The sequence below is a fragment of the Lepisosteus platostomus genome, chromosome 19 (assembly GCF_059453375.1).
Source record: "Lepisosteus platostomus isolate fLepPlt1 chromosome 19, fLepPlt1.hap1, whole genome shotgun sequence".
NCBI lineage: Eukaryota > Metazoa > Chordata > Actinopteri > Semionotiformes > Lepisosteidae > Lepisosteus > Lepisosteus platostomus.
The window spans coordinates 1,830,839-1,857,529 of record NC_142629.1 but is presented as its reverse complement, the minus strand read 5'-3'; the positions used below and the strand labels follow the sequence as shown (position 1 = coordinate 1,857,529).

General features: G+C 45.5%; 1 protein-coding gene across 2 annotated transcripts; it reads left to right on the top strand.

Moving 5' to 3' along the window:
- Nucleotides 1–579: 579 nt before the first annotated feature.
- On the top strand, nucleotides 580–24,992 carry LOC148644836 (E3 ubiquitin-protein ligase MGRN1-like). Of its 2 annotated transcripts, none has more exons than XM_088613351.1 (17): nucleotides 580–1,360; nucleotides 4,878–4,996; nucleotides 5,712–5,800; nucleotides 6,347–6,493; nucleotides 7,584–7,701; nucleotides 9,413–9,479; nucleotides 10,069–10,112; nucleotides 11,872–11,919; nucleotides 12,669–12,737; nucleotides 13,489–13,648; nucleotides 14,736–14,845; nucleotides 15,923–16,149; nucleotides 17,206–17,317; nucleotides 17,611–17,656; nucleotides 18,333–18,437; nucleotides 19,071–19,116; nucleotides 19,761–24,992. In XM_088613351.1, the coding sequence occupies exons 1-16, from the start codon at nucleotides 1,273–1,275 to the stop codon at nucleotides 19,109–19,111; spliced, it is 1,590 nt and encodes a 529-aa protein (XP_088469477.1). In that variant the 5' UTR covers nucleotides 580–1,272; the 3' UTR covers nucleotides 19,112–19,116; nucleotides 19,761–24,992. The 2 variants fall into 2 exon arrangements, with proteins under 2 accessions (XP_088469477.1, XP_088469476.1); XM_088613350.1 differs by lacking the exon at nucleotides 19,071–19,116 and having other exon boundaries at nucleotides 583–1,061; nucleotides 1,259–1,360.
- Nucleotides 24,993–26,691: the final 1,699 nt, after the last annotated feature.

Here is a 26,691-nt window from a genome sequence, read left to right as displayed (position 1 = left end):
TGTAACTTCACGTATTGTACAATTCTGTCCACCCATCAGTCTGCTAACCTTTTCGATCCAGTTCGGTTCAGAGGGAACCGGAGTCCGTCCCAGTAAGGTGGGATACATCCCGGGCAGGACACCAGTCCATTGCAGGACAGACAGGCACAGGCGTACACACCAGGGCCAGCTGGTTTTTTTTTTTAACAGTGCAAGTTAACCTACCAGTGTGTCTGTGGACTGTGGGAGGAAAACCCACGCGGACACAGGGAGAACATACAAACTCCACACGGATAGGAATCGAATCCAGGGCCACAACACTGCACAGGGATGCCTAACCACTGCGTCCCCTTGGGCTACGATTAAGCAGTATTTCCCATGAGTATACTTTTCTCTAAACTCGTATTAATCGTTTTCCATCTGACGACTTATTTCTTTACAAGTCATGAGCTGCGTCAGCATGCGCAGGCTGCAAAGGGACAGGTACACGTTTATTCCCCGCTGGAAAGAGAAGAGACGCAACGTTTCGGCTGCGCAACCTTCTTCAGAACACCCAAAGAAGCATGGAATAAACTTTTCGTTGTTCCTTATTTATTTGCAACCCCTTTGTGAAGATATGTAGTCACAGAACAGTGTTTTTTTCATACCTATTTACACAGCTAGCTAAGTTAAGAAGGGGTCACAGCGGCTAAGCGCGAATATGATCGTGTTAATTCGGTCATAGAGGCAGCGAGTGAATGTCGACGACACTACACCCAGTCCTTTCCTTCTCCTCGCTCGTAGTTAAGTAGTGTTGTAGTTTCCATGGCATGTTAAAGGTATCGAAGAGAGCATGGCAGCCTCCTTCTGAAAACTACAAGACCCACAAGCCCCTGCCCATTCCGCGCGATGCTGGGAGAGTTCACGTATGTCGCGCGACACCCTGTTGCTGGGACGGAAAAAAAAACAACAACCCCGTTTCTCTCCCGTCTCCGTTTGTGTCTTCGAGGCTTCGGACTTCTGTGTTTTTCCGGATGAACCTCTGACGTCGTGGGACTATAAATGTAACTGAGGAAATATCGCTGTGCCTCATGAGAGAATTGGTAAAAAAAAGGATTAATCGCCGATCCCCGAGAAATCTTGGAATTCTCCATCATGTCCGACGGATTTCTCTCCGTCTGAAATCGTTGTCGTAGTCGCCGCCGTTTTCCTTAAATCGCAGAACAGCGTTCAGTCCTGAAGCGACCGGCGTCTCGTCGTCTTTTATACCGCTGCTGCCTGTGTTTTTACCGTTTGTAAGGTCGTGCGAGAAGCATGGGGTCGATACTTAGCCGGAGAATCGCGGGAGTTGAAGACATTGACATCCAAGCAAATTCCGCCTACAGATACCCTCCCAAGACCGGTAAGGACCCTGTTTCAGTCATGCCAACCCCTGGCTACTGAGTGTGTTGTCAGAGGTGCCTTTGCGTACCGCCCCAGGAGTCTAAGACTTTGTGTACAAACAGGAAGGCGGCCCCGGGGGGATCGGGTCAAAGTTCTCGTCTGATAGTATTTATGGGACACCTGCGCGTTATTGATGACCTGCCTCGCCTGTGAACTTACCGAGCAATGCCATTCGAGTAGAAAAGAAAATCACGTATTTGTATCGGCGCAAAATGAAAATCACACCAGCACACTGGGTTTCTGTGTGTTGCCTTAACGGGCGTTTAAAAATGGTTTGTGAAGTGCTTGTGAGAATGGTTGGGTGATGTACAGGAAGGACAGCGTGGATGCAAGGTGGTCTTTTACTTTAAATGGAATATTGCACGGTATAAAGTTTTGTTGTAAAGAGTTTTTGATATTTCATCACTAATTTCATGTTGCGTATAACCGAAGTGTTGCATGTACGCCGGTGATGCAATCAGTTTGGGCGAAAAACACCTGCTTTCCCAGCGAGGATTGCTGGTGCCATCCGCTGCTGTCATGACGACGGGAGTCGCCTGCAAGCGGGAGCTGAGGGCATCTTGGGCTTGTGAAGGTGCTGTCCTTGCTTGTCCCGCAGCGTGAGGGAGTGACAGCGGTCGATCACGACGTGACCCGGGTCGGCTGCCAGGCCATGAGGCACACATAGCAGGACAGTAATAAAACCGATGTCCCGAATCCCCACCGCGTACCGTGCAGTAGCAGGGATGTGGCAGTTTTTTTTTCCTGTCGCACAGGAGACTGTATCAAAAGGGAGAACGAGACGGGGTAAATCTGGTTTGTAAAAAAAAAACAAGGGGTTTTTGGAAACGGCTGCCACGCTTGCTTTCCATAGAATAGGGCTGCTGGTGCTATTCCATAGAATAGCACCAGCAGGCAAAGCGAAGTGGGGTGATGGAGCTTGACCCCCCCATGCTGGACTGATCTTAGCTGCACGCTGACGGCCTGGGGTTGTGTCCCACCTGCGCAGGGGACGTGACCTTGGGCCCGGCGGAGCTGTGGCGGAGCTCTTTCAGTTCCCCTCAGCCGGCGGGTGATGGCTGGGGCTCGTTCCTGTTTGGTGTCGGAGCTGGGCGGGAAAAGGAAAGTCGTTCCGCGCCCGTCCGAGCCAGGCAGGGAGGCCGGGCAGAGCCGCCAGAGAGTCGCAGGTTTTAAAACTACAGGCGCCACCGTCGTGGCGAAACGGGGACGATTGTTAGGAGATCGAGGATGCTGAAATTTCTCCGCTGGCCCTGAGTGCTGCTGTTGTCGTTGTTGTGAAAAGTTAGGGTGTGGTTGTGTGTCAGGGCCTGTGGGTGGGATGAGGGGAGAAAAGGTGGCAGCAGTTTCACCCCTTGGGCTTGGCAGGCTGGGCTGATGTGAGTGACTTTAAGATACAGTTTTGGACTTGGCGTTTTCCTGGGAAAACCCTTGTCTGTAGATTTGGGTTTAAATTCTGATCTGAGCAGATGGGGTAAGCTCTTTTTGTTGTTTTGGGCCCTGGGGCTGTTCTGGAGGCAGAGGAGACAATCTAGGTGCAGTTGTAAAGCAATCCCCTTATATTTCCGTGGTCTCTATGCCATTTACTCCACGATGTTGTCCATACAGTATACTGTAATGGAAATTTTGAAAGATCCCCCATGACTTTTCTGTCTGGCATTTCCTAGCGTGTTTCTCCAACACAGGAGATGTTAAATCGTGAAAGAAATTACCCTGAAATGTGTCATCAAATTAGACGCTGTCAGGGATGAGCCCAGTTTATCAACAGTATTTCCCTGCATTTATACATTACTTTTCATCCTGGTGGGCATCAATGTACTTGACATGTCAGCAGCACCCATCTGGGGTGCTGAGTGGAGTTTAGCTGGAACAGGCTTAACATGCTCACTGTTACGAGCACTGCTGCAGCATCTTCAATGACCATGCTGTGGGGCCCTCGGTTCAGCCTCTCAGTCCAAAGGAGAGCACCTCCTGCAGTAGCGTCCCCCATACGTGGGCATTAGTTTGGGAATTCAGGACCAGAGGGAGGCACGCCACCTACTGGTCCACCAGTACCGTCACAGCCTAACAGCTGTAACATGGTTTTCCTTGGATGTCTTCCATCTCAGTATTAGCATCTGAGATCTGGCGAGAACACGCTACAGGGTGGTAACACTGCTGCTTCATGAGCGATGAAGTACATTTGCTGGCTTCCATGTTTCAGAAGAACTGCTCGGGTCTCGGCCGCTGGGCTGGCATCTTCCTTTCTTTCAGAGATGCCTGACTGTAAAATTGCACCATCTTTGATTGTGAGCTCAGGCCAGACAGAATGTAGTTTTGTCAGTGAGTCCTTGATCTTACCCCTCCAGCTGTAAACTGCCTGTCTGAATGGGGAAGATGATGTCAGAAACCAGCTATGATGAGCCTGTTTCATTATAGCTCTTTGCTGTGGTCTGTAAGTGCAAGACTCTTATTATTAGCCATCTATGAGAGATTTCCAATGCAACTGAAGCCGCAGCAGCTGTTTTGAATGCTGCACATGACGTGGACGTGGCTTAATAACAGGGTATGTGCTTTAAAAAATATTTTTCTTCTTCTGGAAAAACAAATTGGATTCAGTCAGTCCTAGTGCTGTCTTCCCTTCTTACTGAAAACATGGCACAAAGGCTCTGGAATTTCTAGGAAGAATAAATTGCCGATGGCTAGACACATGAGGCACAATCCGTATATAATCACTCAGTCCATTACATTTTCAAGGACGCCGTAGCCCTGATATTACTCCCTTGCTGCTCAGTGCTGGATACCTGCCATACTCTTGAATTGTGCAGTGTAATTTGTGAGTTCATTTGTGAGTATGTGTACCACTGTCAGTCTGATTGTACTGCATGAGGAATCAGTGTCGCATCACTAGTCCTGCTTTGTGCAAAGCAGGACTTCCACTGAAACTTCATCCTCATGTGTGAAAAGGGAGTTTTTAGGCTTTTATATTCTGTACATTCCCAAAGACGAAGAATGTTGTTACTATCACAAGTACTGTGCTACAGGTATCTATGACTTTTACAAGTATTGTTCCTAGTACAGCACAGGGAGAGCCGGAGCTGAATTTTGAAGGTGATTTCAGAAGGAAGGAGTGCTGCTGTGAATATTTCGGGCTGTGTTTTTTCAGAACTGTTTGTTGGACTATAAATACATGGCACAGTTTGTTTTTAATCTGCTAAACAGGGGAGCTGTTAAATGTCTGGCTCACAAATGTAAAGATAACACAGCCCTCAGGGATCACGTCTTCTGTGATTGAACTGATTCCCTCCTTAATGATCAATAACTTTCAGTCTTTGAAAACAGGTGGATTGCAGTAAGGCTAAGTGGGCTGGAGCTCTCTAGGAGCAGGGTTGGAGGCACCAGTGTAACAGAGTCTCCCTTCTCACGTATGCCTAACCCTTTCTGGATACTGTTACCACTTGGTTTCGTATGGCTCTAAGTGGGTCACCTTTCATTTGCAGGGAACTACTTTGCCAGCCACTTTTTCATGGGAGGGGAGAAGTTTGACACTCCACACCCGGAGGGCTACCTGTTTGGGGAGAATATGGATCTGAATTTCCTGGGGAACAGGCCTGTGCAGGTAAGCTGACACTGAAGCAGTGCCTGTTTGCTCAGTCACTGATGTGAAGCTCAGACAGAGGTTAGGTAACCCTGACAAGTGACGCTGCCTTTTTCTGCAAGTGTTAAGTCTGCTGCTGTTCATAAGGAAGAAAGCAATCTTCAGTTTCACTAAGTGATCAATAGGTGTATTAGGTATTTTCAAGTCCTACTCTCTTGGGGTATCGTCTTTTTTAGAAATCAACTCCAGAAGTTTCTCTCTCAAACTGGCATATCCTTATGCTGTCTTAACGTTTTTTTTTATGTGTCCCTCAAGAATATGTTAGGTGTGCAGGATCGTGAATTGTTTCAATCCCAGACTACAGGATTCACACAGCTGGGGAAGTACCGTTGCCACAGTGTGTGCAACTTCCAGTGAGGGGGCTGTTGTGTGTGCTTCCTGCGCATTCGCCGCAGGGTTTCAGCTCCACCTGCCCACCTTGTTACTTCAGCACTTGCCTCCAGACAGATGACTGGTGCATGGAGATTTTCAAAGGCCGCTCTGCATCACTTTTTAAACACGTGCTCTTTTGATCGCTTCATGATCTCTTCACAACTGGAGGGGCAAAGGAACTGAATTAGCATGAAAGAGGGTTGCTAGTTCAGCGCAGACACCTTAGGTACATGTAGGACACGTTCCTCCTCAACACAGGGCTGCGTTGAGAGCCTGAATGCAGTGTGTGTTGTGCTTTGTTCAGTTTCCCTATGTGACACCAGCACCCCATGAGGCTGTCAAGACCTTAAGGAGTTTGGTCAACATCAGGAAGGATTCTCTTCGTTTGGTCAGGTGAGTGGTCAGCGACTTCCTGTGTGGATGCACTGAGCCCTAGCTGAATTTTAGAAGTGCAGATTTACCACTGGGGTGCTGTAATGCCTCATTTTTTTGTGTGGCTTTGATAGCAACTTATATACCCTGTTAAATGACCAGCCCCTTGTGCTGCATACGACCTCGGAACAAATGAAACAAGTTTTAATAATAAATGCGTTGGCTGCGCAATTTTCATCCCAGAACACCACATCTTCCACCACTGAAGTGTAGAACCCAGCATGGTGTTGTTCGGCTGTCATTATGGGAGAATAGATAGGCAGAGAAGTGTGACGTTGCTTTCCTAGTTGGAAACGTACGTGGAGAAGTTCCAGACTGAGACGGGCAAATCTTGTGCCAGTGCCACTTAAGGACACTTGAACCCCGTTGTCCCTAGAGGGAACCTACCTGGGCCGGAGACCTTGACAGCCTTCAAAGCATTCAGTTGCAGAACGCAGTTTCTCTAGGGTGTTGCAGACTGTGAGCGGTCCTGAGTGCTGAGGGGTGGGTGTGTCTGCTGTGTTGCAGGTACAAGGACGACTCGGACAGCCCCACAGAGGAGGGAGGCAAGCCCAGAGTGCTTTACGGCGTGGAGTTCACTTTCGACGCCGATGCTCGTGTGGCCATAACGCTGTATTGCCAGGCCTATGAGGAGTTCTCCAACGGCATGGCAGTGTAAGGCCCAGTTAACACTCCGGGGTGGGGGAACAGTGGGCTAAAGGACACACAGGGTGATGCCTGAGTGGAGTCAACTGCTCAGCCGTGCAGCAGATGTGCAGCAGCGCATTGCTCAATGTGTTATGAACGGTATAACTAGCCTAAGGGCTGTTTTTCCCTCGGTAAATTATGCAAAACTCTGTTTGGTCAGTCGGAACGTAGTAGCCCAACGACTCTAGTGAGAAACGACCATAAATGCAGTACTAGAAAGTTGTTAAAACATGCTTGCAAGCTCTCAAATTAGAGAATAGCTCCAGTAGTACATATTAGGTGCAAAAAATAATGCAATATAAGATGCATTGTTTAAGGGATGTTGCCAACATTGAGTGGGTTTTTTTCACTCCTGTTTAAAATACACAAAGCTCTCACTAGGTTTTTAATGTTGACATAACTTGAAGCCACTGAGCTGCCACAGTCACGTAGCCAGACGAGGGAAAAAAATAAATCTATAGCCCCTAGCAACTGCCGGTCTCCATGGATACGCAGGAGTTGGAGTTGAGCGCTGCGCGTGTGGAGCTGGCCAGGGCGCAGGTACAGCCTAAGCTGCTCCCCGCCCTTATTTTTAAGTGACCACTTAATGGGAGATCTAGAATGGAGATGCAATTGTATGGATTTAATAAAACACATGCTTCAGGAATCAAGAACAGTGCTTCACCTGTGTGCTGCATTATGCCTGTCTGTTAGAGCTGGCAAGTTCTTTGTGAAGTTCTGTTGTCTAAACGGAAGTAGAAGGATAATCCTGTAGTTTAAACTGTGAGGGCATGTTTATATAGCCTCATACACCAAGCATTTTAATATTTCTCTAGATGTTCTGCTCTGTGTGCGTTATGCTTGAAGTGCGGTGGTTCTCATTAGCATTGCTTACATTCCTTCACACCATGAGACTTCAGCTGCCAAGAAGCGCCGCAGCCTGTCTGCATGAGGCGAACGTGGCAGGCTGGCAGGAGCACACAGGTGTGAAATAGACAGAGCTCCTGCTACCTGTGGAGTCATATAAAAACGTCAGTTATAAAACGCCATTCCCGTTCTGCCTCCGTGCTGTTTGAAGGTACAACCCCAAGACCCCTGGCATGGTCTCTGAAACAGTTCACTACAAGAGAGGGGTGAGCCAGCAGTTCTCCCTGCCCTCCTTCAAGATCGATTTCTCCGAGTGGAAGGAAGAGGAGGTGAGTGCTTGTCTGGCAGGGGCTGCTGACTCCCCAAATCAACCCCCCCCACCCCCCTCCCTCCTTTGTGAGACTCGGTGCGTCTGAACTTAACTGAAGGGTCTCCTTCAGAACAAAGTGGGATTCTTCAAAGCAACCCTTGCGTTTTTTTTTCTCAGTGGACGTTAACAGTCTGGCAGCGCCCCCCACTGGATTAACAGCAGAGGACTGTGTTGTGTCTGGAGCTGGTTGCTATACTAGGGGAAGAGCAAACCCTTTCCAATAAATCATTACCAAAATACACTAACTACACCTACTGATAGATTAAAAGCAAATCACTGTCGACTTTAGAGCTATTACACTAAATAGCCTGAATATTGCTTTATGTGGTGCACAGCTCCTCTAATGCCCCGTTTGTGTTTGTCCAGTTTCTGTGGACCATATTTTTTGTTACGCAGTTACACATCCTCTTGAGAAGCTTAGACAGTTAAGGGTGTAGAGCTAAAAGGAAAGTTTGCGTTTCCGATGCCATTAGTTTTTTGGAGTGCACAGGAAAAGGTGTACCCTTCAAGAGTCCTGGTAGAGGTAATCCCGTCGTATTCAAGATGCAAAGTATCTGTTAATAACCATCTCGTTATTTTACTTACTGAAAACACTGGAGTTATTCAAAACAAATCTGGCCTGTACTATAGATACATCTACTGATGGTTTGTGTAGTAATTGAAATTCTGGGCACTCTGCCACATAACACTAATTGGCATTATCTATGGAGGGCCTGCTGGACGATGGGACTGAAGGAAGAGATGCTTGAAGTGATAATTATTCAGCCTGCATAGAAAGAGATAAAAAGCTCAGGTTTGTCGGGTGAAAACAAAAGGTGTGAGGGGGTTGTTATCAGGAACGCAATCACATATTCGTTCCCAGAATTCATCGCGTTGGGTGCATGCTGATGAGTAGTGGTGCTCCTGTAATTTATATCATTTCTGTTCATTTAAATCAAGTGCTTTCATATGGATTTTCAGAAGTGACCTGTGGTTTGATTAGGTGTTTTAGATACCAGTGACATCTGTTTGAAAATCCAGTCGATGTATTGTGAATGTGGCGCTTTTGATTATAGTGCTTTTCTGCCTTGAATGTAGATGATAAACTGCAATGAAACAGCAAACGTCACAGTATAAATGTTGTGATTGAGACATTTATTTCTGTGCAAAAATAATTTAGTAAGATGAATGTGTAATTCCTCTAGGCTCAGTTAATTCCTCTAGGTTTTTCTAAGCTTTCTTGACTTTAGATGGTCCCATTGTTGATGTTTATAGATTAAATCATCCAGCCTCAAGTAGGATATAGTTGAGTTTGATACCAACAGAACTCTTCAGCATCTGATGATAATTAGGTATCTAGTAGTCAGCCTCAGATTTAGCATTTAAGAAATGACTCTGAGGCACTTGTGGACTCTTCATTTGAATTGGCTTGAAGGAAGAATCCAGTTACCATCTGCGTCTGAACTCCATGAAGTTTCACATTTTTATTTCAGAACTATAGTATACTACTTGTAAGGTCCTTTACTTTGTACATTCTTCCTTCTTCAGGTAGAAGATAAATTCTCAAATTGTTTCAAGGACAGACTAAAACTAAAAAATGTGTTTTATTGATTACTAAAAAACAAAACAGGTTTTCAACATTTAAGCATCCTTTTAACACAGATCTGTTTTTTTTTTTTATTTGATTCCAGCTCAACTTTGATCTAGACCGAGGGATCTTCCCCATGGTGATCCAGGCAGTGGTAGATGAAGGAGATGGTAGGTAGAGTTAAGAGTTCCGAGCTCTTCTGTGCATTGGCCACATCTTCTCTCTGATAGTTCTGTTGAATGCTAGGATTGTGTTACATCCCCACACTCTCTGGAGTTGCCAGTCTCATGCTTTCAAGCTTCTGGTCAGAGCTACCTTGCAGCCTCACATGGGCAGAATGAGGAAGGGCAGAATGGCTTTTCTGACTTGCCCACCTCTGAGCCATTCATGACACTGATCGCTCAGCACCGATAACAGGAGCACACTGTCCCTGACTGACAGCACCGCGACCCTGCAGCTGCCTGGGATGTGGGCAGCTCACAGAGGCTGATCCCCAGCCTGCCTCAGTTTGTGGAATCCCAGTCACAGACCTCCAGTGACCTGATCGTCTCGAACCCACATTGCCTGGGTCATGGAGCATGACCTGTGTTTGGACGAGCACCACTATCAGTTGAGGCACCCATGCAGACTTTTAATAACATCTCTAGGACGACTGATAACGAACCCCTTGTTTTAGGAAGCAGGGGTCTGCAACAGTTAAAGATAGTGACCCATTAACAAGGTAAAGAGTAATTAATAACCTTCTCCCTTTCATTGCAGAGATCATGGGGCATGCACATGTTCTCTTGGCTGCCTTTGAAAGAGTAAGTAAGACTTCTGAAGTTTTAGGCATGAATTTTCATTTGGTTTCCTGATGAGTCATCAAGTCGCTATGTAAATCATGATAATCTAGAGAACATTAAACACTTCATCCACTGTATTTCACAAGGATTGGAAGTGTGTATAGGGTATTTCGACACATAAAAATATTTTGTTTTGTCCTCCCTGGAAATATACAGAATGCGTCTGAATATTTTCTTTTTGACTTTTTAAAAATGTTTGTATAGTTTTTATTCGTTTTCAGATGTCAAAAACACTTTTTTATGCTGCTTTTATTTCAGTGGTATTGGCTTCTTTTTCGCATGTTAACATATATGCTAATAATAAGAGGGTTAAAAATGCATTCCATCCATAATAAAGGGATAAATGGACTGGAAGACGGATGTCTTTGTTCACTATTCAGTGCTTAGATTTATTTACAAGTAATTCAAAGCAGCCCCCTCCAGTGACAAGAGCTACAATAAAATAATTGTTTTAAGGAACGTCTCTAACCTTTGCGAAATCCTGCGGTAAGAATTTTGCAAATTGGAAATAAATCAGACTTATGATAAGCAACCTGTTCTTGGACCCTGCAGCCCTTGTTGGCAGAGTCTGTTTCAATTAGAGGGGTGTGAATTCCTTTCCTCTTTTCCCCACAGGAATGCTCGGTCTTTTAAAACCCATTAAGCAAACAGTAAGGGTTTCCTTGCCATGAAAGCCACTGCTTGTTATGAAAGAGGCTGTATTATGTCTAATGGCCGCTGAGAGACTTTCAGAAACGATAATCCATTTGATTTTATTTTGAAATTGTATTTATTAAAGCCATCCTGGGAGATATTAAATTTCTTTGCAGCCATGTGGAGCCATGCTATTAGCTATCGTTTATTTTCTGTTATTTGGTTGTATTGATGCATCTGACATTGCAGAATGTAGGCAGAATAAGACATTGACAACAATTATATTTGTATCGAACAATAGAATATCAACTTGTGTTTGAAATTGAGCGTGTTCTCGGGGCTAAATTCTTCTGGAACCTTGAACTTTCATGGTTCGCACCATCAATAATTCCCTTTTCACCAGACGTCTCTGGTGTACGTCTGGATCACGGCACTTGTGGCCAAGTTAGTGGGACTCGGGTGTCCAGTACCACCTGGGGTGGGTAGACAGCACCTTCAGCATGTTGTGCAACAGCGGCCCCTGCTGGCGGTGGCGTGCAGTGCTCTCGGTGACATCCACGCCACTCCTCCAGGTGGCTTTGCTCTCTGATCTGAGGGGTCCGTCATTGTGAGAAAAAAAAATGATTTAAAAGCTCTTAACAACCAAACACGGGAGGTGTCTTTTTGATGTGGTAATCGGTAGAGAGGTAAGTATCCATGTGATGATGCTGTGGAGAACTCGCTTACGTTTCTAAATTTCTCTTTTTTTGAAAGTTTGGGCCCATAATGACCGTACACATTCGATCTTGGTCTGATAGACTCTCGTGGATGTTGAGCTCGGTACACTGCTATTTTCTTTCTTAAACTTTCAAAGTTCAAGTTCCTTTCGGCCAGGAGAAGGAAGCTGGGGGAAGCTGCTGCATTGGTCCAGATAAGGCAGCGGTCAGCAGGTTTAACTCGTTCAGAGCCCAGTTGGAATGACGCCCTGTACATACACCAGCCCCCCAGGACTGAAGTGCTCTACACCCATAGTTTAGGCCGTATGTGTGAAATAACCAAAATAGTAAAAATAATTTACCGTTTTCTTTCTTTCTTTTTTTGTCTGCAGCATGTCGATGGCAGTTTTTCAGTGAAGCCTCTGAAGCAGAAGCAAATTGTAAGTAATTGATTTGTTTCTGAGAGTACATAATATATGTAGACATTAGCGGATGTTGTGTCAGATGCTTTCTACACAGCGCTGTGAAAGAGTTATGGCAATCTAATTTTAAAATATCAAGGAACTGTCACATGTTACTAGCATACTAATAATGAAAGCCGCACATGTTGTTCTGTTTGCCTGTGGCTCTTTCTGTCTTGTCACATGGTGCCGTTGTTAAGTCAGCTAGTGTGTCCAAGATGGGAAGATAAATGGAGCTGAGACTTTCCAGACTCTTATCATAAGAATGTCTCTTGTTAATCAGTAAACCAGAGAGCCTCTGGAACCATCAGAATTGCTACAGACCATCCTGACAGAGGGTGCTGAAAAACCTGCACCCATTTTAGGTTGTGCTGTCTGCAGAATTTTGAAATGGCTTCAAAAGTGTAAAAAGTACACTGCATTCACCGCATAACAGAGCCATTGACTGGTGAAACCTTTGCTTCTTTCTGTGCATGTTTCACATTATTCTGGGCTTTTTATGTGCTTGGAGGTCCGTGGGTTTCCGGTCTTGAATCCTTTGTTTCAGTGGCTGATAATGTCTCTTTAAGGCCCTTGTGAACAGACTCTTGTGTTGACACTCTTAATTCTCACAATGTTCCTCCCCAAACGTCTGTCCTATCCCTCACTAGCATAATCAGATAGGTGTGCCATTGCGCCATCGACATATTCTCTCTTCCCCGGAGCTGAGTTGTAATTTTATGCCCCAGGTGGATCGTGTGAGCTACCTCCTTCAGGAGATCTATGGCATCGAAAACAAGAACAACCAGGAGACAAAGGTAGGGATGAGCTCTTATAATCCCAATGTTTCATCCTTAAAATAACATTTTAAACTCCCCCCCCCCTCCCTAAAATCCAAACTAACTTTGTCCTTTTCATAATAAAGCTTCACTTTATTACTTTGACCAGTTTGTAGAGGCTGTGACAAACAGCTGCCCATGTCAGCGCAGGTGAAAGATGTGTCATTTCTTGGTTGTAAAAGTCAGCTGCATGTTTGCAAGCATATTCATGAGTTAAACAGTTCATTTTTTCATTTATTTTCTTGCGCAAGTTTATGCCAACACTGTCCACATTCAGAAGACTTGGCACTGTGAAAGGATTGCACTTTCTGGCTATAGGACATCTGTTTCAGGGAGAGAGCAGAGAAGTGACAGGTTTCTTCCAGATCGTGATCCCCAGTCTGTAGTGGGAGAGCCTGTCAAATCAGATCAGATCACTTGATTGGCCCTATACAGTTTCTTGCATTAGGAGTTTGTCTTTTTCGCAGACCCCAACTTACTCCCCATGAGACACGCAGACAGGGAGAGAAGTTAGGGGTCAGAGCGCAGGGTCAGCCATTTATAGGGCGCCCCTGGAGCAGCTGGAGTTAAGGGGCCCAACGGAATAGGATTCCTCTGCCGGCCACAGGATACGAACCAGCGACCTCTCAGCCACAGGCGCAGATCCTTAGCCGCAGTGCCACCGCTCTGGCCCACCAGGAGCCTGTAGGGATGTGCCCCAGCTGCGTGTAAACTGACCTCTGCCTGACAGCCCTCGGACGACGAGAACAGCGACAACAGTAACGAGTGTGTGGTGTGCCTGTCGGACCTGCGGGACACCCTCATCCTGCCCTGCCGACACCTGTGCCTCTGCAACTCCTGCGCCGACACGCTGCGGTACCAGGCCAACAACTGCCCCATCTGCCGGCTGCGTGAGTTTCTCCTGACGGGGGGGGGGGGCTTCGAGGAAAACGGAGAAATGGAGCGTTGTCCTCATCACGTGAGCAGAATTCCTAGAGGGCAAGCATTCGTCAGGCCAGCCCCTCTTTGGTGTTGTCTCTAAATTTAGTGTGGCTCTGCGGTATTGTTCGGCAGGGGTTGCTTGTTGTACACTCCTCTTGGTGCTAAAGTCATTTGTGAAGACTTCCATTTAATTCAGATGGAAGATTCTCCACCCCTCTAGGTGCAGCAGTGAGCACTGTGCGCTGTGCACCCCTTCCTATCTTCTCTGCTTAATGTAGGACAGCTGCCTCAAGCTACAGATTTGGAAAAAAATGTCTGTCGGTTTTTTTGAACTTCCTCATTGCCAGGTAACAAGTCCGCTTAAGGAGGGTGTGAACATGTGGATACAGAGACACCTGGTGGGCAATGAGTGTTAACATGAGATGAAGAGCGCACAGTGGAAAATACAGATTGATTTTAATAATAATAATTGCTTACACTTACATAGCGTTTTTCTGGACACTCCACTCAAAGCGCTTTACAGGTAATGGGGACTCCCCTCCACCACCACCAATGTGCAGCATCCACCTGGATGATGCGATGGCAGCCGTAGTGCGCCAGAACGCTCACCACACACCAGCTCTTACACTGAGAGAGTAATGAAGCCAGTTCAGAGATGGGGATTATTAGGAGGCCATGACTGGTAAAGTCCAATTGGATTTTTCCCAGTATAGGAAGTTTGATTTTAAGAGTGTGGCTACACGCTTTGGTCATTAAGATTTAGACATACTATTTAATGCCATCTTCTATAATGTTTGTGTTAGGATATAACTGCTAAGATTTTTGTTTATATAAGACTAAAAGGGAAAGTGGTCAGTGGTTTCAGCAACAGAGTACATGTTCGTGACTTATTGCAGATAGGCTGAAGAAATGGATGAACACAGATTAAGCCAGTAGCTGCGCTGTCACTATTTGTGCAGAAATGGATGGACTGCAGGCTGAAGTTATGGAGTGACCTGGGGGAGGAGTCTTCCTCCTTGCTTTACTAATCCCAAGTCTTTTCCCCTCTCCCCCCAGCTTTCCGAGCCCTGCTGCAGATCCGCGCTGTCCGGAAGAAGCCTGGAACTCTCTCCCCTGTGTCTTTCAGTCCTGTCCTGGCACAAACCATGGACCACGATGAGCATTCGGTATGTCGGATGCAGAGGAATATTGATATTTACCCATTTGCTGCCCTCCGGGTGCAGGCCAGGTTGGACACTGCTGACCTGTACATATATCAGACTCTCAGGCAAGGATATGGACACTAAATCAAGTAAAGTGATCCAGGATTGCAGCTTTGTAAAACACATTTAAATAAGTAAAGTAAAACATTTAAATATATGTTCTTCACAGATTCAGAGTCTTTTTGTAATCGCAGTCAGTCTGTGTTATGTTAATGCTAGGGCGCGTACAGACATGAGCATGCCATTCTGTTCTGATGTGTCGGGGTCATTAATCAGTGAGACTTTACTGTGTAATTATTTGTAGAGTAAGAAAATTTTATTTTGAAGTCCAATGAAGCAGTCACACTGCAATATAACCAGTTCGGTAAAAATTATTTTACAGGATGTTTATCATGAGGTGCCTTCGATTAACGTTGTTTAAAAAATACTTCTTCCTTTAAACTTAGTCCATGTCTTTTAATAATCAGTAATGAGGATGTGGTTGAATTGTAAAAGAAATGAGACGCGCACACACTCGGATAGGAGAAGATGGACTAAACCTTTCATGTGGTAATGAGATCGGGACTCAGAAACATTTGGCAGGACTCTTTTAAGAACTTTTCCTCCAAGACCACAAAAAAAAACTTTGAGGTCCATACTTTTTAGTATTGTTCCTTGTTGAAATTCTGCAAAGACGTTCTCTTGTTAAAACTCCAAACGGCATGGGGAAACAGAGAGAGTCTGGGGTTTTGTTTTCAGGCTTGGTGTTTGGAAGTGAAAAGTAAGGTTTCTTTTTTATCTGGTTAAATGCACAGCTCTGCTCTGCAGACTATAAAGAGAACTGGCTCCTGTCCCAATCTACCCATAATCTAGATGGCTGGAGTGTTTTTTTTTATTTAATCATTTTAGGATTAGCCTGTATTAGAATAGACAAAAAGCCTTGTGACTGTACTGCAGAGTGCAAAGGCATCTTCAGAAGCCCGGTGTTTTTTTGTAGTTGCTTGAGAGCTCGTTTTAACAAAAGGTTTTCAGTTTTTGCTTCTGTTTTTTCCCCCCTTCGAGAACTCGGAGAACATACCTCCCGGATTCGAGCCCATTTCCCTGTTGGAAGCCCTGAATGGCTTGCGCTCCGTGTCCCCGGGGATCCCCTCAGCCCCCCTGTATGAGGAGATCAATTTCTCGGGGGGTCTGGGGGACCCCCTGCCCCTGTCTGGCCGGCCGCTTGGCTCAGTGGATCGTTCTGGGGACAGCAGCCTCCAGAAGAGCAAAGTCAGCAAATCTCCTGACAGGTTTGGCTTTTTACTGACAGCGCTTTGAATCGATATCTGGCTTTGCCAGTCTTGAGAAATGCTGTAAACCACGAAATGTTTGGATCTCTCTTTAGTCTTCCTGTCAATGTGTACAGACTGTGTCTCAGTACTGTGTAATACAATGTTATATTATTAGTAGAGTTCAGAAGCACATGAGGGTTATTTTAATCTCCAGCAGACGACTCTTTTCTTCATCATGCACACTTTCAGTTCACAGCTGAACTATATTTATCACCACTGCCATTGCCAAGTGGTTCTGGGGAAAGATCAGAGGCCCAAGCTGCACTAGGCTGACCTCACTGTCTGCTACTCCTTATAGCTGTGAGGAGGAGCTGCAGGCCCACATCCCTGGGTTTGCTGTACCTGTGTACAAAATTCTTGCAGGGTGCAGCTCAGGCTTAGTGATGGTTTCCAATGCCATGTGAAGCAGACATACCCAGGCCGCGTGGCCTCTGACACGCAGTGTCATTAACGCCCCATAATGTTGTCACTTAATGGGCATCTTTGGCTTGGAATATGCACATGCTGTCGTTCCTCCAAGTATATAATTCAGTGTTATTTATCTTTACCTTTAATCACTGTTGCCTTATCGTGAAGGTTGCTGTCTAAATAAAGCCAAAGCAACACAAAACGTCAGTGCTCCAGTTATAATTTACTTCTGTACGGGTTTACACTTTGAACCAAACAGCACATTAGGAGGAGTCATTTCTGAAAAGTAATCATTTACTGAAAAGTAATCGCGGTGTAATAATTCTAAAAGAATACAAAAAAATAAATCCCTTGTATAAGAGGCTTGTAACTGTGATGTATTACTTCAAAGTCACTTCTCCCAAAGGTGCTTGTTTTGCATCAGAAATACAGTAGGTTTTGGGTGCAAAATGTTTCCTTGTTCCATGAGCGACAGTCTTGTTAGCAGGAGTTCCACATCAGTGGTCTGGATTGTCCTCATGAGGCTGACTGCTCTCGGGCTCCTGGCTGTGCTGGGGGTGAGAGGCAGGGAATGGGAAACGTGACCCCGTCCCTCTGTCCCCGCAGCACCCTGCGCTCGCCCTCGTCTCCCATCCAGGAGGAGGACGAGGAGAAGCTGTCCGAGGTGTCCGACGCCCCGCCCCACACTCTGCTCTCCAGCAGCCCTGCTTCCACGGAGGTGAGCCTGGACTGCCCCCGGAAAACCAGCCCCGCCGCTTTTCACCGCAGAAGAAAGCCCAGGCAACACCGCCCTCCTGTTTGTTTCACATTCTCTTTCCATTCTTTTTCAAAGACTTGGAATTTCCGTCAGAACACCTTTGGGTATACGGTATTGAAATCAGTCCACGTGTGGGAGCTGGGGAATTTGTCATTGAATGTATCGGTGCCCTCCTTGAAATTGTTTTTTAAAAAAAAACCCCACAGGGCTCGTCTCTTGTTTCGTTTCACGTGAGTTTGTCATGTTCTCCGCAGCACACGGCGACAGAAGAGGCTCCAGAGTCTGTCACGCCCGATGAAGGTGAGGGGGCCCAGGCTGGCTCTGAATACAGTTCTCTTAAAACACTGTGCCCAGGTTTCTGAAACGTGGAGACCATGTTTTCCTGAAACATAATTGTCATAAAGAAATCCAGGCTTGCTTGACAGTATGTATGGTTGTTAGGTAGTGAGAGGCACATACTGCCTCATTTGTGAAAACAGTAGCTACCCTGTCTCTCGGTAGCAGTACTTTTCCAATAACATAACATAACATTACTTTATTAACCCTTTACAATTTCTTGCATTAGGAATTATCTTTTCGCATACCCCAGCTTGCTCTCCATGAGACACACAGACAGGGAGAGAGCTTGGGGTCAGAGCACAGGGTCTGCCATTGTACGGTGGAGCAGTTGGGGTTAAGGGCCTTGCTCAGGAGCCCAACGGAGTAGGATTCCTCTGCCGGCTGCGGGATTTGAACCGGCAACCTTCCAGCCACAGGCGCAGATCCTTAGTCACAGAGCCACCGCTCCGCCCCAATAGAAGTAACCCGTTACTTGTACAGTAGTATAGTGTATATATAGTGTGTATAGTGTATATTCTCAGCACAGTCGCTCTTATAGGGCGCAGATTTTCGTTTTCTTTTAGCTGCACGGTAGCGAGTGGCTGTTTCATGGCATCACACAGCACAAGCTCTTCCCTCTGTCCCTGTGCTTTCCCAGACGAGCGGCCGCGCTCCGTGGGGGAGATCCTGCAGGACTGCAGCAGCGAGCGCAGCAGCCTGACCAAGACAGAGAGCGACCCTCCGGTGGAGCTGTCCCTGCCAGGTGAGCACGGCTTGGGGCGCGGGGCAGGGCACTGCCCGTCAGCTGGTGCTGGGCTCCTGAGCGACCTGCCCTTGTGCAGTATGAGATAGGGAATAAAAATGCTAAGGAAGCCATGTTTGCATCTGTATTGATTCAAGTAGTAAAGGTGTTTCCTTATTGTATTAGTATAAAACAAGAATGGAAACCATCTTTTTCAGTGGTGTTCAGTGCGGAGGGAATTCAGATCTAGCACACTGACGTGCAGACATGTTTCTGATACCAGTGGCTAATTATAGATCGTCTTTGGACAATTCCCCGTCTCGTTAATACTTCAGAAAACAGGCCTCTCACGTCATTGTTGTTGTAAATATACTGTGCTGTTCCTTAATTAAGTCTCTGGACAGAGCTTATTATCCTGGGCTTGAGGTCTGCACACTGAGAATGAATGACCTTGATGATGCCACCTGAATGAATATATACTGTTGACAGTCAGAAGGTGTTTAGAATATGTAGGATTTCCTTTTTACATTTTCTCACGTGCTTTCAGTCCCTGGGCCTCACCTCTAACCTGTGTGCCATTGTTCTCCTCTGTTCTCTAACCCTCTCTCGCCCCTGCCTGTACCCTTCCCCTCGCTCCTCGCCTCTCTCTGGCAGCCCTAGGTCCTGACTCCTGCTCTATTGGTATTGAGGATTAACTCTGGTATGTTGCCTTACCTGTCTCGCTCTCAAGCAGCTGTGCTGTGTGTCCTTTGCTTTGCTTCAGTGAGTCTCTCAGAGCATGCTGTCTCGGGAGATCCAGTCCCTGGCTTGTCCAGGACAGTGTCTGCTGCTGTATTTCCAAAGTTCTGTTTTTCTTACTTAATTCGGATGTCGATCTTCAGGAAGATCAGTCCTGAAGCATCTGAGGTCAAATTGCTCTTGTTTATGACACTGAAAGCAGTAGTAGAAACATCCCTACTATATGCATAACCCACTGATCCGTGGAGTACACTGCTCTTCAGACACCAGTTTTTGCCTTTCAATTTGATTTTGTTTTTTGCATCTTGTAAACGACGCCTCTCCTTTCACCTCGTCAAGATTTGTTGGAAGGTAAAGCACAGCCAGTTAAAATTCCTGTGAAGGAGTAGACGGGGGTAAAAAACCAGTACATCTCTGAACACTGCTGCCGCTACGCTTGGGCAGTGATAACTAGAGACCCCGTCCTCTCCTCCTCGGCTTTCAGTCCAGTTTGCTGAATTTGTCTTGGACTGGCCCACTGCAGCCCCTCCCAGTACGTGTCCCTGCAGTTCCACCGTCGCTCCAGCAGGTGTCCTGTAACGTTGCCGCACTGCCGTCTGTCTGCAGGCTCGTCTGAGTCGACGGAGAGCCTGAAGAGCCAAAGCACCAACAGCTCCAGCCAGCCCCTCCTGTGTCCCACGAGCAGCCTGCACATTGAGGACGAGCAGCTCACCCCCTAAAGCCAGCCTGGTCCGTTTCGCCCCCGAGCAGTACCCACTCCTGGCCAGTCGCCCGCCCGCCTCCCTCCCTCCCTCCCTCCCAGATCAGCCAGCCCTCCGGGCCTCACCCAGGCCGGCCTCTGCCCGCCAGGGGCTGTGGTCAATTGCAGCTTTCCGGAACGCGAAGGCTGTGGGTTTCGGACGTGACTGTGCGATCCTTCGGGGAGCTTGAGTCCACGTTTGGCACTGCCGAACTGAGCAGTGGCTTGGGGAAAGGCTGTAAGACTGGCTCCAGCTGGAGAACAGCGTGAACCGCAGGTTTGGGTAACCTTGACTGTAATTGACAACAAAGCCCTGCGTCTCATCCAGGATAAGTGGCTTGTTTCCCCAGTCCCCCCTCAGTCCGCGGAGGGTCCTGCTCGCTGAGGCTCAGAAGAGCAGTTCCCCCAGCTGGGCTCTCTCCCCCTGCTTCTGCAGCTTCTGTCTCTCCAAGCCCTTCTGCAGCCTTACTGAGCCCCGCGAGCAGCAGAGGTTTGTCTGAGTGAGGCAGACGTGCTGCACACACTCAGCTGGGAAGAGCCGACGCGTATTCCCACCCCAGCTTGACATTTTATCAGAGTGCATTTATAAAATGTCATAATTATTAAGCTAACAAAGTGTTTAAATATTATTATAGCGTTATTTGGAAGTAAAAATTGGTTATCCCCCCCCCGCAGTATCATCTTGGCAGTGGTTATATGAGAGGCACTGCAATGCTTCACAGTTAACTGTATTGTGAAATATCACTTGTTTGGAAAAGGTTAAAGATGATGTTTAAGGTCACTACGAGAACTGCGAGATTACCAGCTCGCGTTGATTAATTGATTTTTATTCATCTGACTGAAAAGGGCACTCGTGTGTGACATTTGTTATTAATCTTCTGTATATTCACTACAGCCTGACCTTTTGAATGGATACAGAAACAAATCTGGCAATGACTGAGTAAAACCGTATAACAAGTAATTGCATGCTGCCCATCACTACTATTGAAATGCACTTAAGGTATTTAATGTTTTTTATCCGTTTGGATAAAGGTATTTTCATACCTTGATGTATTTTGAATTATTGACATGATTATCCGTAGAACTCAGTCAGTACTGAAAACTGGGAAAACTCAGAAAAGACACCCTGAAACAATATTGTACTTTTAATTGTCAAGTAAATATACTGGTATCTTAATAATGTGAAGGATAGGTTTCGTGAACAATTTTTGGTTTCTCTTAAATTGTAAAGCATCATCAGAATTTTGGAGAGATATAATCAAGATTTACTGTTGACGACTTTTTACATTTTGTTAACCATAAATCGCTATGATACCTTTTTTATGAGACAGTTGCTGATCCTATAGTGATTACACCTATACAATAAACGTGCGACTGTTCTTTTGTTTGTTGTTGTTGTTGTACATTCATGTAATAATATGTTTGGTTGAAAGTACTGTGTGGTCATAATACTTTTTCTAACCTCTGTGTTTCCGTCTTTGTGACAAGAACTGTACATTGGTGTCCAGAAAACATACATGTGTGCTTTTCATTGTGAAATGCTGGTCAGGAAGAATTTCACACTCAACCCATGCTGCTTCACTCATGCTCTTGTTGGCATGTTATAGGCCTACAGAGTCCAGTACTTGCATTGCAGACAGCTTTTCTATAGATATGCCTTTTTCAAGATCATGAGCTGGTGGAAGTGTTTCCCAGTCTTTAAGTGTTGGATAATTCAATAAGTGGAACGGTCCTCTGTTGGGGCACTGAAACATTATGGGGATGAAGTGGCTTAAGAAAGGCTTCAGTCCTGTGAGCTCCTGCTGGGTAGGATTGTCCCCTGAGTTGGTATAGAAGCGCTGTGTTATTTAAATTTACAGAGCTAGCCTCCTTACAAAAGCGAGTTTCAGATAGTCCTTGCTCCTGCGACCGTAGTCCCGTGCGTGCATAGAGGTATGTGTGCCTTTTGAAAATATATAATGTGGTTGATGACTGCTGTGTGCTTCTGTCTTCCCGTTTGGCAAGAAATAATTTCTAATGTAATAGATTTCAGCTTTGAACGACAGTAGCCATGAGGTGGCTTGCGTGTTCATATCAAAGTGGAACTGTGCTGTACAGCTCTCCATGATGGACTTGCCGAAGGAGGACTTAGGTTCATGTGAAGAGAATGCATACATGAAGGTTTATAAGTACTGCTGATTTTCCTTTCTGCCTCATTTAATTTAAATAAAATTGTTTAAAGTACATGTTACGCTTACAGCATATACAGTTGCTTCACCTTAAAATATGTTGCACAGGGCAATACTTAGTGTCATGACTGTCCTGTGGCTCAGATATATCTTTTAAACTGTATGTATATATTTACACTGTTACACTTTTAAGCTCTTTCTTGTAACATTCGCCACCTTGAGGGAGCTGTGTGTGGCAGACATTCTCTTGTAAATAGATTTTTTTAAATTGTTTTTCAGAAAAGTACTGTTCTAAAGACATTTCAATGAGATATATGAACACCATCCCACTTTCAGACGCAGAGATGTTGTTGTGCCTGAGAGCTTGCCTTGAGAGCTTCCCTGGTGCACTCTGGAGTTAGTGCAGCTGCTCGTTCCCCCTGCCCAGGCAGCTCGGGCCTGTCCGAGGCTCAGGTTTGAGTTGAAAGCGCTGGTGAGTTTGAAAGCCTCAGCTGCTGCCTGCTTTCTTGGCACCTCTGCAGGTTCCTGGTCGCTCTGGCTCTTTTCTATTCCAGGAATGGGTGCAGAAACCTTACAGCGGTGTTCCAGTTTTTCCCACAAGTATTTTGGGAAAAAATAGAACAATGTGCCAGTTTCCACACATTCAAATACGCTATTTAATTATCGCCACCCTGCCCCCTACCCCCAGAGGTTCTGCTCATCTTTGAGCATTCCTCTCCCTTCTTCCCAGAGCCTTGGTGCCACTTAAGACCAGTTAGTATTTAACCTGCATGTGTTTAAAGGGGTAATGGCATGTTTCATCTGTTTAATTACATTATCATAATACCGTTCAAGGTGTTGTTACAGGCCTTTTGAGATTCTTATTTTTACCAGCTTTTTGCAATTGCCTTGTTCTGCCACATCCACACACACACACACACACACCTCCAGCTTCCTTAACTCCATCCCTCTCTGGAATAGAGCTCGAGAGCTCGACATTCTTTTTTTTTATCCATGAGACTTATAACTGGGGATACAATTAAAAAAATTGATGGATATTAAGTATTTATGGATTGTCCATCTATAAATAGGATAGAGAAGAAGAAATATCTTGTGTTTTTGCGGTGTAATAAGGAGAATGTGGTTTAATAGCTGCTCTAGGACACTAGGGGGACCGAATTCATTCTTACCTCCCTGCTGAGAACAGCCTAAGTTTTGAGTTCACACATCACAAGCAGCATCTGCAGTATGTTCATTCATCAGGAGAGGGAGAGGTTGATGGTGGTGAGAAGCAGGTGTCTTGGAGAATCTCTTAGGCCTAGAAATTTGCTTTCTTATTTCTCTGTTTCTGTGAACTGACAGAACAGATTTTATTACAAAGCATACCAAGTCACATCACGACCAGCATATCGGAGGATAAAAGTTCATAACGAGCCTTTTTAATCATTAGTTGCACAGCACGTCCATGCTTTATCTAAAACTGCCTAATCTCAAAAGTTACGTTTTACTTAAAATGGGGCATAAAACAACAAACTTACAATCTCATACCCTCTTTCAAACCTGCAGAAAACAAAGCTTACCTGTATTATAAAATTGCATTTTCTCTTTAAGCAAAATCTTGCTGCATTCCTGTAATTCAAGGGAACGGGTAAGGTCGTTTTTTTCATCCTTTCTTGTTTTTTGATGGAAGTGCGTGTGGAGAGGGGCTTAGCTCATTAGTTTGGCAAACCCTATTGTAAGGGATTACGAGTGTATGCCGAGTGGCTTGTGTTTGTGTTTCAGTGCAACGCAAGGACCTTATACAGTGCCTTGTTCTATTTCTCATTATAAAACTCCAGCTTGGCATAATGTTGTTCACAGTCCGAAAGTAGCGTAGAAATCAGTTAGCATTTCCCTTCCCAGATAATGCCACATCCTGTACCTCTCCATCCTGGAGTACAGGACTTCCCAGACTCCTGCATGGAATGACAAGCGTTTTGAGTTATAAATTCGAAGGATAGTTGCACATGAGGTCCAATTGCTCGGTGCAGCTCAAGAACCAGTACGTTCGCGACAGACTGATGGCATCTTTATCCCCAGCTGGAGTCCAACTGTGCTGGACCTCCTTCTTCAGGCCAGGACACAGTTCTGCAAAGTCATGCCCTGGTCTAGAGTCCACTTTGGGTTTCACGGTCTAACGGATTATCTAGATAAGACTTCAGATCTTGTGTCACTGTATTGCCAACTGAAAAACTGTGTTCCTCAGAGCAGGGCTGATCACTTCAAGTGTAGAGTGATTGATTCCGGGAAGAAATGTGCACCTCCGAGTGTGTTTATTCACCATGCTTGTTAAAAACAAAAATATTGTTCATATTTTGAAGTTTGCATTAACAGGGAGAAGGAAGACTTGTAAGTGATTTAAAACTGACCCGAAAATCAATCCCTCCAGTTTCATTTCTCAAACTTTATATCCTGTTTCCTTTAAAAAAACAACCCATTGCTCAATGCCAGCATCATCTTATTTGATGGTAAGTCCTTGTTTAAAATAAACATACACATAAAATAAACAGCTTGCTTTCAATGGGGATGTTCCAGATTTTCACATTTCAGTTTTGTTTGTCTTCCTTTTCCTTAAAATAGAGGTCAGTTTCTGTGGTGTCTGAATTATTGTAGAAGTTAAAAGCTGTTTTGAAAAAAATATTAGTTGTGAATGTTGAACTTGGATTTCCAAAAAAAAAGGGACATTTTCGAAATGGCCAATTTATGTCTTTCCAAGTCTGGCTAAATGTAAAATACCATTTGGAGATGCTTTGTACCTAATGCACTTACATGGCCAACATAACTTTAGCGTTTCCTTATTTAAAGGAAAAAATACTGAAATCAGTGCTGAAAACCTGTGCTCCTCCTTTTACTGTTTCTGAAACTTTGCTTCAGTTTCTAAAAGTATGACAATAAAAGAAAATCAACTAAAAAGTTGTAAGCCTTTCTTTACAGAGCTACAAGTGTGTTTTGTAACTCCTGGGTGTGTTTGTGCTGATAACGATGCTGTTCACACAGTTATCACGTAATTAAGTGATACACATAAAATATTTCTTTTGGGTGGTAGCGTCCCGGTAGGTTTGAAATGCCGAGATGTGTGGAAGGCGATGAGTTGTAGTGATGGTGTTCTGCCACCTGATGGCGACCTAGGGTAAAATAATTTAAATAGAAAAAAACTTCTACGACCCCTTAAAGTGATGTAGCCTTCCGATTTTAATCGTATTGGAAGATTCCGATACAAAGTAATACATGTTTATTCAATTCGAGATTTTTTTTACAAAGTTTTAAATTATTCTAAAAACGATATATTCTATTTATTTAGCCGGTTTTTGTAAATGGTTACTTTGTCGACAAAAAAAAAAACGTTGTGGTTTTTCACTACAGTACGTCAACACCGCTCCGAAATCAATTTGAGTTTCGTTTTGTCAGAATGTTGACACCTGGCGTTATTAAATGCACCTGGTCATGGACATGACCAATAATGTCAGTAACCTGCATTTATCTGAAGCGGGGAGCCAAGTCAAGTTGATTCCAGGCTGAAGAGAGAAGCTCCACAGCCAAGACGTTGTATCTCATTTCATTTCGGCATGGAAGGTACATTTCTGGTCTCTGCATTGCGTTGCGCTCGTCATTGCTTAAAAACCATGGTTAGAAGATTACCCATATGCCCAGCAGACTATCTGGAATGTTCTAAGGACGTTGAGGTTAAAGTTGAAACAGCTCTGGCGGGTGTTACCTTTGCGTCGTCTTCCTTGTGCCGGCCCGCCTGGTCTAGAGCCCCGCCGTGCTCGCTCGCTCACGACACCTCTGAGTGGTTCCCAGAAATGTCTCTCTATCGTGCAAAGAACGGACTTTGGGAAGTCCGGAAGGTTATAAGTGTGGCATAGCAAGGGGAGAAAAAAAACTCCAGCGATTTTTCTTCTGCGTGTTATATCGTGTCTTTTTGTTGGAAATATATTAACGCACTTTAATGTGTTGGGTGGCCAGTAGGTGGCGCTCTTCCCCCTGGAACAGAATTCCCTAAACCAGAGGTGACCAGGGGCACTGTGCTGTAGGCGTGACATTCCTCAGACGAGATGTTAAAGCAATGTTCTGACACCTGCTCCTCTAAAGGCACGAAGTACTGTTCAGGAGACGGAGGCGTGAGCCAGGGTCTCCAGAGTCTGGCCTCCTGATTTTCTCCCTCCGCTCTCACCTGCCCTCCTGGTGGCAGCGGAGTAGAGAGGGGAGAGACCTGCCCTCCAGTGGAGTTGGGAAGGGGATCTCCGCCTGTAGTAAAGACCTTCAGATACCTTGGGATCAAAGGCATCGGACAAAGATAATTCATTCCAACATCACCTGATCCGTCGAGAGTCCTACGCTTTTAGCCATGTGCTCTGACACTCTGTTGGCGTTTCGAACTGTTTCCTCGCTTTGTCTAGCAGATGACGATGATGTGTCAGCATACACACCTCGGTCTTTTTCATTCCTGAACTCTGCAGGCTCGGTGTGTCTCCCCCCCGACAGCTGTCGCTCGTTTTCCTGCCGCCTGCGCGGACCATGTGTTCGCCCAGCCCTGTATAAATCCTCTGAATGAGAACACGCCAGCACGCCTCGCCTCTCTCCTCTTACCTTTGCCTCGAAGGCTGGGGAC

Coding starts and splice junctions, on each gene's coding strand:
- LOC148644836 (XM_088613350.1), top strand. CDS start 1,273: ATGGGGTCGATACTTAGCCGGAGAATCGCGGGAGTTGAAGACATTGAC. Junction 6,494..7,583: donor TTCTCCAACGGCATGGCAGT/GTAAGGCCCAGT, acceptor TGCTGTTTGAAG/GTACAACCCCAAGACCCCTG. Junction 17,318..17,610: donor GCAGCCCTGCTTCCACGGAG/GTGAGCCTGGAC, acceptor TGTTCTCCGCAG/CACACGGCGACAGAAGAGGC.